This window comes from Neopelma chrysocephalum, unplaced genomic scaffold (assembly GCF_003984885.1).
Source record: "Neopelma chrysocephalum unplaced genomic scaffold, ASM398488v2 Primary Assembly neopelma1_59, whole genome shotgun sequence".
Classification (NCBI taxonomy): Eukaryota; Metazoa; Chordata; class Aves; order Passeriformes; family Pipridae; genus Neopelma; species Neopelma chrysocephalum.
In genome coordinates, this window is record NW_020897714.1 from 14207134 (window position 1) to 14224735 (window position 17602).

General features: G+C 36.7%; 1 protein-coding gene across 7 annotated transcripts in view; it reads right to left on the bottom strand.

The window, feature by feature from the left end:
- The window catches only part of ANKS1B (ankyrin repeat and sterile alpha motif domain containing 1B), a 423694-nt gene that overhangs the window by 268884 nt on the left and 137208 nt on the right, over nucleotides 1–17602 (bottom strand). For all 7 annotated transcript variants that reach the window (XM_027679966.1, XM_027679964.1, XM_027679965.1 and 4 more), the window contains one exon: nucleotides 4894–5030. In XM_027679966.1, the coding sequence (XP_027535767.1) occupies nucleotides 4894–5030 (137 nt within the window). The remainder of the gene's footprint in view (nucleotides 1–4893; nucleotides 5031–17602) is intronic.

Here is a 17602-nt window from a genome sequence, read left to right on the forward strand (position 1 = left end):
AACAAGTTCAGTAGACACAACGAGTTCTCATGTTCCTGTGCACAGGTGCAACAGCTGGCAGAGACAGGGATGTGTCAATTCAAGCTAAGTGTGACAAGGCATGCATTTCATTTGTGAACAACTAAGGATACTGCAATAAGGTCCCGGCATAGGAGAGAAACCAGGTGGAAATAGTTTCACTGTTTCACCATGGGGATATAGTGACACTAATCCACTCGAAAATCCTTTTTATGGAACCATTAGTTCTGAAAATTTATTTTCTGGAAGTGTGATTTTCCAGATCTTCCTCTAAGATGATTTATTTGTTTGTTTGTGTTCAAAGTAATTCCTGCACCTATCTGAAAAAAAATTATATATAATTTCATTGAATGTAAATTACTACCACTTTTTAATCAACTAGAGAGGCCCTGGAGCACATATCTCCTAACAGCTGGTCTGTCCATTTATGTCCAAGCTGATACAGCCATTGGAAGGTCATGGTCCCTGTATTTCCCTATGCCTAGATGAACCAGGTGAGAAGTCAGAATTCAGTTTTATGAGAATTGGCCCAAGACCCACAAGTGACTAGCACCAGCAAAAGAAACAGTCTCTTAGGGAAAAAAGGTTGTCTTCCTTCTTCTATGGATATAGTTTATTTGTCCAAATGGAGCTGAACAAGTAAATAAGTAAGGAGAATCTCACTAAATTGAGTAGCTAATACAAAAAATACATGAAGCATCACAAGTAGCCCAACTTTGTTCAGTTTTCATCCAAACTGAGAGCTATAGGAACTGTGATAGAACAAGCTCAATTTTACTATCACTTACTAAAATTCCAGTCTGATAAGTTATATTTCACTATATATACTAACGTAACTGAGTTAAAACTTGAGAGAGACTTTACCTACTTGGTCTCCTACTACATCTCATTTTTGATCCCATGTGCTGTTAGTATACTCCACAGACGCATGTATCTTTAACCTGAAAGTGTATTATTTTCTTGAAGTCTTCACTAACTAGCAATTCATGAGTTAAAAACTTAGTAAATCTTGTCTGGACAATCCAGAAAAAAAAGATCAAGCAATTAAAAACCTGAGCTACATTCTGTTTGCTTCTTCTCTGCATACATGCAACTTTTCAACAAACCCTTCTTTTTAGAGACTCACCATGGGAAAATTTGAAAGCAAGAAATATATTTGCAAAATGCTAGAGTAGAAGTACAAGCCTTAGCTAAGATGCACAGCTAAAAGAGTACACAGATCCCACAAATACTGCGTGCCATTTTCAGGACCAAAGGTAGTAGAGGTGGGTGGCACAGTGGCACTGAACCTAATACTGCTTCTGAGAGCTCAGTTAGTATCCCTCCAGAGTATTGCACTGTGCCAGGGAGATAAATCATTTCCATTAAAATGGGCTTCAGTTTTTAGTAACATTACACTGAATTGAATAGTTGAGACATATCCAAAGAGAGTTTAAAATAGATTTTAGAGAGCAATGGGATCTCATAAGGGACAAGTGGTGGGTCACAACAAACTGCAGGCTTCTCATCTCAAAATTAATCATAATTAATTGAAGAAAGGATAAATTTTCAGAAAAGTGAGTGAAAGGTTTGGGGAAAGTAGAAATTCCCAGCCATGTCTTGGGATAGTATGTATTTTTATATAGGAAGGGAATTATTAGGGCCAGGTTAAGAGAGAACTAGAAAGAAAATGAAAAAACAAGTTTTGAGTCCACTCTGAGGAATCCCTTAACTGTCCATGATCCACCCTTTGTGTATGAGATTGTTCCTGTCTCACACTTCCCAGCTGTGGTACTTTCACCCTGTAGGTTGTCAGTGCAGCATCACAGCCTCCTTCCTCTCCAGGGATCCCATGAAGCACGTGTAGCTGACAGGGGCCCCCACAAGATGCACTTGGTCTGTGAGGAGAGGGCGCTGCGCTGTGCTAAACCCCATATTTATACAAGCATCTTCAAAATCTGTCATGTGCTAAAGCCTGTATATGTGCCCTGCCATCACATGAGCTGGCACACACTCCTAGAAGGAAAAGGCCAAAGAGGTAGAATGATCCCCACCTCTGCCTTCCAACTTCAGAATTCTCTTTTCCCTTCTCTGCCACCACCTGTCCTCACCAGACTGGTGGGAGGAAAGAATCTTTGTTTTTTTCTGCTGCTAGTTCAAGAATCAATTAGGTTGGAAAAGACCTCTGAGATCATTGAGTCCAACCTATGACCGAACACCACGATGTTGACTAGACCATGGCACTAAGTGCCACATACAGTCTTTCCTTAAACACCTCCACAGATGGTCTGATTCTACCAGACATCTCCATCACCTCCCTGGACAGTCCATTACAATGTCTGATTACCCCTTCTGTTAAGAAATTCTTCCTAATGTCCGACCTAAACCTTCCCTGGTTACAGCTTAAGACTATGTCCTCTTGTCCTGGTTACACAGAAACACGGTGTCTCTCCTCACAGCTAGTAAATCATTACATGTACAACTGTTCAGGAAAGATAAGGTTATAAATTAAAATAAAAATAAGCGTTGAAAGGCCAGACTTTCCTGGCAGTTTCATCCAAGCTGCCAAAGCCTGCCTAGTGCAAAGCTGGCTGCTGAAGAGTTTCTCATTCTGCCTTTCACTGGCACTTTCCTGTGCTGGATCTGCTGGACATGAAAAGGGAAAGGAATGACAGCTGTTTTGGAAATTTATATTATCCCTGGCTTAGATCTGTTCAAAATCTATTTATTTTGCTAGAAAAATGCAAAGAGGCCCTGGCAGCCAGCAGAAAATTAATTATTTTGCATATATTGTGTAACACTATTCATTAGTTTTACATGAGTGGTGAGAGGTCAGACAGGAATAGAATCCCATTGTGCTAACCTTCAAAGAGCTTGCCATGTAATTGAATGGAATAAATATGCAGGCAAAATTAACACTAGTGGTTAGCAAACAGCACATTGCAAATATCTACAACTTCTTTGTCTAAATTCTGGAGTTGAGATCTTGGGGGAAGGTGATCAGATAAGCAACAAAAACAAAAACAAAGAAGAATACTGAGGGGATGTGGATTAAACACATGCAGAAAGGAGAAGCATAGTTGTATTAGAATGCTATAGTGTATCCAACATCTCGTGTATTAGCACACAGGCTTACAACATATATTTTGCACTAGTCTACATGTGCCTTTCTGCTGTTGTTTTCTGTATAGAAAGCATGCCATATGTAGGGCCACATAAGAGACATTTTAGAAAATGTGGTAAAGTTCTGACCATATATATCACACAGCTCACTTTTGTTCTGCAAAACGATGAGAACACTGGGAGTCAGTATGGTATGATTTAAATTCAAAAATAGCTCCCCAGAATCTGCCGAATCCATTCAGAGTTAACTAGCAGGAGAACATCACCATTCAGTGTTCTGGGTCCATCTGTTGGCAATATCATGATGGAAACAGCTTTTTAAATGCTATTTTCAATAAGCTATCACACAACAGCTTGTTCCAACAATATTCCAATACCTTTCTGTTTGTTTGCTATAAAAAACAGCTCAGAGGGAAGGAGGCATTTCAGTACTATACTGATGTAGGGTGGGAGGGACAGAGACACTACAGGAACAAGCAAAGTGAGAAACAACTATAAAAAGAAAAAAGGAGAAGAAACTGTTATTTTAGACCTCCTGCGATCTAGATTTAAACCAGAATGTGGAACCCAAACTACAGAAGTGTCAAGAGAGGGACGGTCTGCACCCACCAGTCACTAGAATTATTGTGCAGTGACAGTGCCAGCCATAGGAAACCCAAGGGCTCCTAGACACAAATGGCTAGTACACCTAGTGATTGATTACCTTCAATTCTGCAAGACTTGCTGAACTGTGTGCTCCAATGAGTACTGAAAGGAAGGTTCACCTCCAACATTGTAACACTCAGTTGTGTGGTACCAAAACAATCTGTCCTATATAATTCTTCTGAAAATATCATGTATCCATCAGCTTACTTCTGAAGTAAAACGAATGCCAGTGACATGCTGATGATACATCACTAGCATCAGAGTGGCTCAGTTGCAGCTCAGCAATAAAGAACAGATGGCTGCATTTGAACCCAGTAATTGGTAGGGGAGGAAAAGAAGTTCTTTTGGTTCACACCAAAAAGTTTCACAATTATTCAATTAATCATGCAGTTGTCACAACTAGCTTTGGCACACCTAATGTCACAGCTTTTTAAACAAGGAACTAGATCATCCCAAGGTTTCTTCTGACCTATGTTATCCCATGATCCTGTGGTTCTAAAATGAACTGCTCTGTGCTAATTACCTCCATACTACCAAATCAAGTTCTACAATGTATTTCTTGTAAAGTTGTTATTTTTAAAGGCTGCAGTCTTTCAAGAGTCATAAGGAGTACTCAAGTTTCCAATAAATTATGCATCTTGTTTCCTGAACAGTATTAGAAATATGGATAGTTGGGAAGGACGAAAGTTGAGAAAAAAATACTATATGGGAAGGTAAACTAAAGAAGTTATGAAACATTGTAAGTTCATGTAAATGGAGATGCAGAAAGAGGAAAGTAAACCTGAAAAAGCCATATGGAATTAATAGTGATAAAATCAGAACATATACTGGAAAGAAAACTAATAGTACGTAAAATTACAAAATACTGCATAAGGACTTCATAATTAGTGCTACAAGAAAAATATACTGCTAGCTCTCTGTACATTTGGGCTCATTCATAAAATATTTTATCTTCTCCTGCTAACAAGATTGCTTCTTAAATACAAAAAATATTTTGTGTTCTGTTTATCTGTCTTTGGCCTACTTGCATGCATAAAGCGATAACACCCTCTTAGAACGCATGCAACATAGCCTGCTATTAAAACAAAAATTACAACTAATGAGAGGATGCTTATGGTGAGCACCTACCTGAGGACGTATAACTTTCACTATGTTTTTAAGTGCAGTGTCTGGTGATGGAGGAGAGCAGTCAGGTGTTGGGCCTGTAGAGCTGTTTCTATGGTTACCAGATCCTGGTGCGGTAATTGCTACCTGAGGTGCATTATCTGTGAACAAAAATATAATTTATGTGAACTTACAAATATTTCATACATTTTAAAATAAAAAACAATTTTGAAAACAGAACACTAATTTCAACTTACAAAACCTATTATAATTTAAATATATTTGCTAAGGAATATATTGCATCTCTACACTTATTTTGTCAGTGCATACATTCATTCTATGTTAAGGCAAGATACACCATTCTCTCAGTACCTAAACAAAATTAAGTAGAAACTAAGAGCAAATATTTTACGTTGCATTAGCAACTCTGAATCCAAGTACTATCACTACAATAGAGGTGACTTGAAAGGGAAATTTATAATGCAATTCCTACCTCATCCTGCTAAAACATAACACATACAACCCAGTCCAACATGTTATATAAACACAGATTCACTTAGAGCACGCTAGTAGCCATCATCAACAACTTTCCTGAACATTGTGATCAGTGTAACTGACCAGCAAATATTAATTACATGAAAATATACTCAGTTTCTCAAACTTAAAATTTGCATCCTCCACAGAGCACTGCACTGCACTAGCTACCTTTCCAACAGTATCTCAGCTAGATAACCTACAGCTGGCTTAAAAATGTCTACACATGTGCATGTACATGGGAAAGTGCTGTTTGGACATATCTTGCTCTTACCATTTTATGGGACTGTGAAGGACCATTAAAAGGACTTAAAATATCATTCTTACCTTCTCTAAATGTTCTTAGTGCTTTTTGATCAATGTAAAGTTAGTGAAAATTAGATCAGAGTATAGAGAGGACTACAAAATAGCTTCCCAGCTGTGATAGCAGCTGAGCACCAGAGGCAGGAGGCCAAAAACTCCACATTACTTCATGCCTTTAGAATTGTATCAGTAAAGAAATGCTTTAGTTCAGATTCTGGGGAAAATGCCATTGCCTGTGCATGGCTATGGTGGTCTTTACAGTGTCCGTGAATTTATCAATTACCTTTCTTTGTCAATCACAAAGGCATGTGCTCCATGCTCCTAAAGAGCTCCTTTAAGACAATGATTACATTCAAATCTTATGTGTGTGGGCCTCAACTGACAACCTGCAGAGTTCACAGAAGAAAGCCAATTTACTTGTGATTGTGATGGTTCTCCAACATGTGCTTCCACTCGGTGGACAAATCATCTCCAGAAAAACCCAAACACCAATAAGCAAAAGCAGTTCTCTTAAACCGGAGAATTTTTGCCTGACCAACTTCTGCAGGTACACACATAAGCTCCTCCATCTGCACAAGTCAGAAACGCCTCTGTGAAAGCCATGACAGAAGCTTCTCCCTACTACCTGAAAGAATTCTTGGAAGTGTAAAAGAGAGATCGAAGGGAAGGAAATATCCAGTTACATTAATATAGGATAAAGAGGAATAGTTTCAAGAGTGTAGACTTGATGGTCTTTCCAACTTACAGATACTTTCATAGCATGGATGACTCTAAGATACACTTCCTGCAGAAACACTGTGTAACTGGATGAGGTCTTGAAGTTTCTAATCAAATACAGACTGACAAATTACTCTTCTAAAATAACATCAGGTTGGAATGTTTCAGCAATACCGTTACACTTATTGAAAGTGTAAACAAAAGTTCAGATGGCAGTTTGGCAGACATCGAGAATGGAGACATCCTGTAGATAACCTCAGGTGTTACCCAACATCTGACAGTCACTCTCCCTGTCGCAGAAAGACAAGTCCAACTCTTTTAAAAAGTATCTCATCAAAACTGCCAGTCCTTTAGGTATGCAGTCTTAACACACAGATCAGTTTTTCCTGAACCATTGCAAGTGTGCACAGAAATCCTGAATCTGAAGTAATTTATTTCAGAAATTAATAAATATGTGTCAATACAATGAATCAAAACAATTTTTACATAGTCTTAGAAAGGAACTTACAGTGAATCCTCATAATAACATACCTGATGTGGAAGATTTTTTATAGCATTTCGGAAAGCCTTAAGTCCCTCTTATGCCTTCCCGTCTGACCTGGTCCCTAACTTTAAACCTGGTCATGTGCACCATGTAAACGAGTATTCTGTGATTTGAAAGCCCAGCTTATCAAAGGAGGGACAGGGATTTGACAAGAAGAGACCCCCTAAAGCCTTGCCATACTCTGAAAATCTCATAGTGAGGATGAAGGCTAGATATGAGTGTTAGCACCTTAGCTGAGCTGAAAGTCTCAGCCTCTTTCGCTCCAGAATATGAAATATTATCTTCTTTCACTCTATGGAGAGACTAATCAATAGATAATCATCCATGAACCTCCTGACTGAGGAATCAGAGAGTTGCTTTAAGAGAGCCCTGCACTGTGCTTGGGCAAATATTAAACAAGGGACTATACTGCTGTCAAGAAATGTGGGAATACAGGCACCATCTGGAAGGTAAGAAGTACGTTCTAGAGTGAGAAATGCTCCACATGAGTCTAGCTAAGTGTACTTATTGCACTTATTTACTCACTAGTGTGAGAAACAAACAGAATTATTGTCTCTGACAAACAGCTAAATCTATAAAGAGCACAAACTCTTCCACCAACTACTTCAGCAGTTCCTGGCCCTTTCTGTCACTATTTCCCTGGGTGGCTGTGCTTAGCACAGCTGCCCTTGAGCTATTTAGCACATGAAAGCCTTGCAAGTGAAATCAGGGACTCTTGCAGATGCAGAAGTATCTCAAAGATGGATCACTCAAAGGACAGAGAGAAATACAGACTGGTGCTGTTGGTAACAAATACAGTTTTCTGCCCACCAGTTTATTCGATAATCACCTCAGCTCAATTTAACCACACTTTAAATATGCAGAAGAGGTTAATAGAGGGGTCAAGTTATAAGAGCAAGATTTTTGTCTTTGCATAGGAAAGACTTCTTGTTGACCCTGCTCAATGGTAACTCACTGAAGACTAGGTTTTGCCTGTAAATACAGTCCCACACAAGTGGCATCGAACTGACTGGGAACAATGTTCTTGGAAGGGAAATTTATTGGAAGTCATTCATGAGGGGAGGAAGGGCTGTTATATGCTCGACAAGACAAGTGGAGAAGAAGAAATTCTCCAACTACAGCATGTGAGTACAACCATAACCAATTCAGCAACATACACAATATGCAGCAATCTCAGAAAAGAGTAGTTACAGTCTTTCCTTCCAAGTAAAATTAAGTGGCAACACAAAAAGAAAAAAAGGATCATGTTATAGAGTCTAAAAATAAAACTTTGCAAAAAGAAGCCAAATATTTTTCTTTGAAATAAACAACCCAGAAAAAAATTTAACTGCTCAGTACTTCATGCCTTCCCTCATTTCTCAACAGGATAAGTGTCTGACACATAATGGTTTCTTGTAAACAATTTCTTTATTGTGGACAGCTGTTTATTTTCACAGTAGGATCTTCCCCTTAGGCAACCAGTAATGATTTACTACCTGGGTCTTCATCAGAGAGACAATATCACCATCAAATAAGTTACTGCAACCAATTTGGAGGACTTGTCTGTTTATGTATACAGTACTTGTAGTTTCATTAAAAATATATTTAAATGTATTTTCTTTTGTAATTAAATTATATAATTTAATTTTCTCTTTCTCTGGTGACAAAACTAAAGCAAGCCTTTTTTTCCCCTTTCGGTAACCATAATGGCAAAACTGCAAGTTTCAGGGGAACATTTCATGGGAAAAGGAACTCAGAAACTTGAGAAACTACCAAATTTCCTCGGAAAAGATTAGCTCTCCTGCTGAGTTTCTGATAGGTGCTACAGAAGGAGCCAACAGGGAAGTATTTATGGCTGTCATTCTCTTCTAGTTCCTGGCTCAAGTTGGAACAAACCAGAAGATGTTTCTGTATAAGTCAGATAACACCAGGCTCCAGGGATCATCTAGCAGCTAAAAATTAATGAACTGCAGCATGCTCTAACAATATTCCTTCCTGCCTCCATCACACATGAGAAACTGTCACAAGGTTTATGTAATTGGAGCTTATTCTGATTTTTAAAAATAGTTAATGAGGACTTGCCATCTCCATTTCCTCTGTTTCAGGGCAAAGGAAACAGAATAGAACAAGGATAATATACTACATTATGTTTTCTATGTCCACAATAACAAAAATGATTTTTTAAAGGTTAGAAGAACTCAGGTTTTGGATTAACTGGTCTCAAGTAATGTGGACTATGAAAATTGCTATGCTGACCTACATCCTGGAAAACCTTACTAATTTCCTTTGTTTTTGGGTTGGTTGATTGATTGATTGATTCAGCATACAAGATTTAAAGGACAGAAAGTGTTACGATGCAATTACAATCCCATTTACTATTAACCGTCTCATGGACGTATGAAAGAAGATGGTGATCCTTTAAATTTCTCACAGGATTAGACAGGTTTCCACATCTTAATCTTAATTTCCAAATCTTGGTGTCTCTTGACATTCTATTTGCTACTTTTCCTAATTTTTTAAATATTTACAGGAGGAGTAGACTCAATATTCACAGCAATGGTCACACTAGTGCTTCACACAACTTGTTTAAAAGCTGAAAGTCAGGTTGTTCCTACCACTATTTAACAACCTTTTATTCTCAAGCAACTCTAGCATTATTTAAATTACAGCAACACATAAACCTGTGCCTTGACTTCAGCTACACTAGAACTTCATAATCTTAAATCAATGCCACCAAATCCAGAAACCCAGATTAGGCTTTTACTGGCTGTCCTGGTTTCAGCTAGGATAGAGTTAATTTCTTCTCAGTAGCTGTTAGAGAGTGCTGTAGTTTGGATTTGGAATGAGAATGGTGTTGATAACAGACTGATGTTTTGTGTTTTCTCTAAGTCATGTTTGTCACATCTATCCTAAGTCTAGGATCTTTTTTCTTGTCTCATACTCTGCTAGTGAGGAGGCATGCAAAAGAAATTGGGAGGGAGCATAGCCAGGACAGGCGATCTGAACTAACCAAAGGGATATTCTACACCAAGAACATCATGCCCCGTATAGAAACTGGGGGGAGTTACCCCTCAGAAGTGGGGCTGATCTGGGTTTGGGAAGGGGGGTCTGGCATTGGTCAGCCCGTGGTGAGCAATTGTATTGGGCATAATTCGTTTTTTCGCTTATTATTATCATTATCATTTTCCATTATTACTGTATTTTTACTTTATTTTCTGTTATTAAACTGTTCATATCTCAACCTACAAGTTTTACTTTGATTCTCCTCCCCATTCCACTGGACTGGGAGGGGGCGAGAGTGGCTGAGCAAATGTCTGTATGGTGTTTAATTTCCAGCTGGGCTTAAACCACGACACTGGCTTTTTCCAGTGATTCCAACATTTCACCAACAATTGTTTTATATATTCTTACAGGAAAATGATACATAGAAATTGAATAGCATTCAATAAGAAGTAATTCACATAATTATTTTTTTAATTTACAAATTCAAGAGTTTTTAAGTCACTTCATATGTGAAATATTTATTTTTTTACAGCACCTTTTTATGATAATGTTAAAAGAGGAAGGAAGCAGCAAGAAAACAGAAAATCTCAGAAAATCTATTTTCCCCCAACTTTCTTATAGAATACAATTGCAAAAAAAGAGAGATGCTTTTTGAGAATAATGTTGTTTTATCTATTATCCAGTTCAATATTATTGAAGCCTAATTAATGTAAGCATAGTTATCTTGGTCATAAAAATGTTTAGCTGTGAGTGCACACTAACCTCATGTCTCACAGAAAAAATATTATATAAGAATTAACATCATAACCAATCCCTTCATAGGAATAAAAGATGGGTCTACTATCATTGACATTATAAGTACTCAGTGATTCATTCACAATGCAGTTTTTCAGTACAAAAACAATTTCTGAATAAAATGAAAACAAATTATGTAATATGTTATATATTTCTATCTAATAATACTGATTTTTTAACCATCATGCTAAAATAATTATGGTAATTTTTTTTCTGAAGTGTACAGGATAACAGGATTTCAACAAAAGAGGGGAGTGCAAGGAGGTCTGATTCATGGATATGGTGACTGCATTGCACTTTTAAGGATCACTCAGATTTGAGTCTGGAGAGAGCAAGGTAAAAGTGAATGTTCTTCTTCTAGTATATTGTAAGAGCAAACTGAGGTGTTATTCCAGGAGTATATCCTAAGATGTCAGGCAAAAATACAAAAATATTAACTATTTAACTGAAATGATAAAAAAAATCAGGTACTGGGAATTTTGCCTTTTCCTGTGCCACGTGCCATCAGTAGTCAGTTTCACGTCTTCTTTCACACGGAACACTGCATAGGGAAAAATGGCTTTTGTGGATAGTAACAGACCATAACACCACAGTTCAACAAGTGTTTCATCGACATTTTCATCCCACTCTCCATGTTCTGTGAGGACAAACTGTTCACTGCAACTTTTTTAACACATACTTTTTCTCACAATGTATTCAGAGAAAAGGCACTGTATGTATACAATGCCACAATATTAACTATCAAGCAGATACCAAGTATACCAACCAGAACACTTCTTACCACATCTCAGGAAGCAAAATATCAAAAGCCAGAGGCAGCCCATATTACAGAAATATACTTACAATTAGATTTCATCTCAGAAATAAATCTTTCAAATGGAACACAGTTAATCTATCTTCCTACTTCCATTACAGAAACATGCTAGGATCCTTATCAAAATCTACAGTTATTGTCTGTATTAGCTATTACATCAGTTATTTCTACAATTTAGTGTAATGGCAATGGATCAGCAGATCAAAAGCAGTTCATCTGCATGACATTCCATTTAGAATACATGTGGCTTTTAACTTTTAGCACTACATATCATTCTTATTTATTCTATCAAACACCCCCACCATACATGATCCTCACAGCTTCCAGAAGGACCACCTGAAATGGAACTTCGGATCCAAAGGAGTCTGGTTTATGTGCTCCAAAACCAGCCTGTGACTGAAGCAACGAATAGTTACTGTGGATGATGATTTATTTCATATTCACATCCAGTGCTCTGAGCCAAAATGCAAATGTATATTCCACCTATTTCCATATTCCAGTTATTTGTGGAGTCACTTAAATACTATATGCTCAGATTTACAATTTGCTATAAAAGCAGAAGAAACGTGTATTTAACTTTAGAGGTATGGACCAGTAATAACCTAGAACCACATTATATACTACACATCTAATGCTGCGTTTAAATATATATACCAAATTCTAAAACATCTGAAAATATTAGTCATGAACAAAACACTTAAAGCACAAAGGCTAATCATTATGACCTTGTAGAGCATTATAATAAAACCTCAGGGCCTGAACAGATTTGTACACTGCAAATCTGGGAGAGAAAAAAGACAAGGGTGGAAAATTATTATGCATGTATATACATATGCATAAATATATATAGATACACATGCACACATAAATAGACAACAACTCCAAAGGCACCCTATTACTAGCAAATAAATTCCTCAAGCTCTGCTCCCTGTAGAATATTTCATGCAGTATTTCAAACTACTTTAAGGTAGGTCAAAATCCTGCATCTGTTTTGGACACCCCAGCATCAGAATAAAGCAAAAAATGTGAACAAACGTCCACATAGCTTGGTGTTGTCAGGGCTCAAAATGCTTTTTAGTGTGGTATAAAGACAGACTTAAGTTTGATCAATCATAGCAGACTCAATTTGCTAGACTATTAGAAAACTACTACAGACACTCTTATCCAGTCTGGCAATTTCTACGGCTTTGGATCTGTCTTTATTAAAAAATGCTGGAATGCCTTTGTCTGTACATGTTATATGTCCTCTTAACATCAAATGTATAATATGAAGGCAAACAGCTCTGAAAAGAATATCGCAATGCTAATCTTCTGTCTTGGACAGAAATCAATCATAATCACAATAGAAATCTTGGAAACCTACAAAAGGAGATAATATGGAAATAGTACTATTTCTGGAGGATCAGTTACCAGTGACTGAAATTACATACATCTCCTTGCAGAGGACAGAGCCACCAGAATGGCTAGTTTCACTGACTCATTAAGAAATTAATACATTAATGTAGGTCCACATTAATGTGTGGTACCATTAGGAGCAGGTTTTAGTGCTTTTCAATAAAGCGGGAATGATCAAGTCCTTTTATAAGCTTCATAACTGGAATGAAAGAAGAATTGCCACTTCTAATCACACTGGAGTGAAAAAACAGTATTTTCTGATTCCTGTGATAATCAAATATATGGAAGTTTTATCAGGGGATTATGCTGATATCCTCATGCTGAGGAGAAGACCAAGAAACTTGCCCCGATTATGCCTCAGGGAATCTTTCCTATTGTTGCTGAGCTTGATTTAAAAGGGAGAGAGAGAGACAGGTCCACATGAAGAATCATGAAAATCCGATTCTCTATGATAAGAAGAATTTGAACCCTGAAGCTTACAGAGGGCTCATTAAAACACATCCCTTTCTAAGGCAGAGCAAGAAGAACCACTCCATTACTCTAAAACATACCCATGGACAGATTTCAGTAAAAGACTTAAAACAGTATGTCTGTATGTATGAGGATAGCACTACTTGGGCTCAGTTCATTCATTGTGGGTCAATCTTGGCTGCTGGATTCCAGCAGCAGCAAATTTACAAAGCAGGAGCCCAAGGTAACAAGTAGAAAGGAACTAACAAAGACCCAAAACTGAACAGAGTAGGTCACAAAATGGTAGGAATCATCCTGATTTGATATAGAGATGCCATGTTTAAGACTTCTTGGATAGCATGTGTGAAAAAAATGGTGTCTCCTGTAAATGGTGGACCCACTGCAAAGATTCACAGCAATTGTATACAGTAAATTAAGCAGTTTATACAGAGATCCAGGAAAATATTAGAAAATCTCCTATTTTGTCAGGCAGATAACAAAAATGTTTATGTTACATAGTAGCCTCAATTGAGGGACTAGGCAATTTTCGATAGCACAGGATTCAGCTTTAAAATAGTTTTAAGTTGACTAAACTTAAAACATGGCATAAATCTAGGAACTATAGATAAGGACAATCATGTATTTCAGGATTTCAAGGAACAAACATTACAAGAGACACTTCAAAAGAACAGATGGAATACTGAATAACAGAATCAGTAGGTAGCTACACTGGATGTAGAGAGAGAACAGTTGGACTCAACTGTTTGAATTTGCTCTTTTGAATTTGCTTGGTTCCCACACACTCAAACCTGAATAACCATTGTTCTGAGTAGGATTGTAAATATATATCTGCAACTGTCTTGCTGAAAGCACTCAAAGCTATACCTGACCCAATCTTGGATGTGGCAGCTATTTCAGGATTGTATTTGGAATTAATTACCAGTGAAGTGCATTCCAGTGGCAGCAGGGGGTCTGCTCAGTTGTTTCTGCATCATCCAAGAGAGTTGGGTATGACTATTATCAACTTTTTATTTCCTCTAATCACCCACCTGCACAAATAGAACTTTGGAACTGCTTCAAGCTTGCATAACCCTTGTAATACCAGGCAACTGTCTGGAAAAACATCTCTCATTAAGTACTAATGAGAGATGATGGGTGATTTCCACCATTTCCTGAGTAACCTTCTGAGACTGTCTCTGCAAGCTGTTGATGTTTAATTGAGCATTCAAAAACAATGCTACACAGTTGCCATCTACCTTTTTTTTCGGTATGTAATGGCTTTTGTTTTTTTTCCATATTTAAAAGGTTTGTAGAAATGGTTACACTTGTCTATGACAGATATTTCATAGATTTCTACATTTGCCTGGATCAGCATGTAGGCATCATATTTCTGGAAGTTAATTGAAAAGCACAGGGTATAGTTACAGGTGCCAAATATTTTTTTTATTTAAGCCATTCACTAAAAACTGGATTGCCTAGTAGCCTTATTAAACCAAAAAAAATCACCCCAAAAAAGAATGGTACATATAGGGGATGTCTGTGCTTATTTTTAAATTTCACTTATCAGTGAAAGACCACTGCATGTGATCATATGCATACCTTAATATATCATAAAGCTCCTCCTATAACCCAAATAAATAACCAAACTCTGCTGTGCAGAAAAAGCATTCTACTATTACAAATGCAATAGATGATTAATGAATTAGGCTACGTTCTCAAATTATTTCAGAATATAAATCACAAAAGGTGGTGAGAATAAATACACTCAAATAATTTAAATAATACTGATGATAGCCGCACACCTCAGAGATCAAGCTCAGTTAGTAAATAATTTAAGCAGGCTTGAAGATAAACCTTCCAATATTTATCTACCTACAGCTGCAATGAAAAGCAATTAATAGGAAAACTATATTTTCATGAGCTTCAGTTCTTCTAAGTATCAATCTATTAAGAAAGCTCTTTATCAGAACACCGAAGTGAAAGAGCTAAACAAAAATTTTAAGCCTGAGAGACAAAAATGGTGTTTACTTTGCTAGTGTACAATACTAATACGCAGCCAAAACTCAGGGAATCTTTAAAGTCTTTGCTGTTCAATTTGAAAGGAATACTGAAACATCTGTTTCAGAGTGGACCAGCTAACTAGTCCCATATATTGCTCTGAAAATGCCCCAATGACTTGAGAAAGATAAAGGAAATACTGTGGATAATTCTGAAATATCATAGTGCAGTTTCCAACCATTAACAGTTAATCTGTGGCACTACAGCATCAGAGTTTCTAATAACTCAAAAAAACCCAAAACTTTGTATTTTTTAATTTCCAAATCATCTCTTTTATAATATGCCAAAACAATTTGGCCATATTTTATGTATTTTACTTATACTCTAGCATTTTCTTCTGAAAAACACTCAAATTCTACCCTTTATACTAATATTCCTGCATTAATTTATTTTCTATCTTCTGCAATTTAGATGAAATTATATGTTATAACACTGTTATATATTTAGACATTATTAAGCTTACCTTCTGACTGAGAAAGCAGGATTTACATAACTTCTGCTCTGAGTGTTTAGAATCTTCTCGACACTTCAGCATATTTAATTTCGCTACTGTCACAGTTTTCTCTTCTTATTTTGGTTTTGGGTTCTCTAAGATCCACACACTAGCTTTGCAGATTTCTTAAAATTCTTCCCATTAAGTGTTACCACTAATACAACCTACTGCATTTCTTACAGTCACCACAGATATAGAGTTTGGACAGATCCATGGAATTTTTGAGAGCTGCTGTTAGCTACATAAAGATAGCACAAAACTTTGCATATATTGAAGAGTTATGCTATTTTTATTTGCTATTGATAGCAAAGGAATAAATCTCAATTTCTAGACCAAGCAGCTTTGGCCCATTTGTTTGATATAGAGCCAAATCAGTATATTTAGATAAGGAGGAGTATAGCAGCACAGTGGGACAGAAACAAAGAGGGATTATAATTAAGTGGAAATATGGGCAATTGACAAGTTTTCCTAACATCAAGTTCTTAAAATACATCAAAGAATTACAATTAAATCCCACTGGAATACAGGTAAGAATTTAACTAAAACAAAAGGCAGGATTCACACTAGTCCTGTCACTCTTCCTGCCAGAACTCCTAGCCACTAACAGCTTCCTAGTGCAAATGCCATTATTCCATTAGAACATGCATCACAAATTTATTCCACATTGTGTTTATCAAATTGATATCTAGCAGTTGGACAAGTCATTTATAATATGTATTGCTTTTTGTTCGCAATGACTTCACAAGGCATTTAACACATTCATTATATTGATTAATAGCAAATCCTTGTTGAAGTTATTACAGGTTGGGTGAGAAAAAATCTGACAGACAACTTATTTACTTGATCAGAAAAAAGTGTTTTTTTTCAAATTTTCTTTACATAATATTCACAGAAAGTTCTTATAACTTTTCAGCATAATGTAAGATATAAACAGATGTAAAAATAATGAAAATGCACTTAGAAAAAAAAATTAGTTTCAAATCCTGTATTACTGGTAAGAAAATGGTTAAAATTATGCTGCACTATTTATGTACCTTCCAGCATGGAGGGAATGATTTCTGAAAGAGAAAGGACATGGAGTGAACAGCTGGAGCTAGACCAGAAGGCATATTCTTACTAACAGAATAACATTTAATATCATCACCCAGAACAGTTACTGCTACATACAATGATATACTGTATTACAGAAAGAATACACCCTTCTCCGGAGCAAAAAAATTTGAAATGGTCCTTCTCAAGACTTCTGCTTTTGGAAAACAATAAAGCAACTGACTGTTAAAATATTCTTTCATATGGGTTCTTCCAAATCTGCAGTATTTGAAGGTATATCAGTAAAAAAAGGAAAAGACTAGTTAGATATCCCGCTGCAGTAGCAAATTATTCTACTATTAACTCCTATTAAAGATATGCTGCATCAATATGTTTGTGGATTGGCAGTACAAATCCATTCCCACCCCATTTTGATATGTACCAAAATCCTACATCTCTTGCATACTTCTAATTTGCTTTTGAGGTAGCACAAAAAGAAAATGGTATAAAAAGAACAAAAATCAAATCCCTGTAAAGTAACAGAAGAAAACTTTTTGGCAGCAAGCTACAGACTGCCATCAGGACTAGCAGATGTAGAAAGGGAGACAGAAGTAGAGAA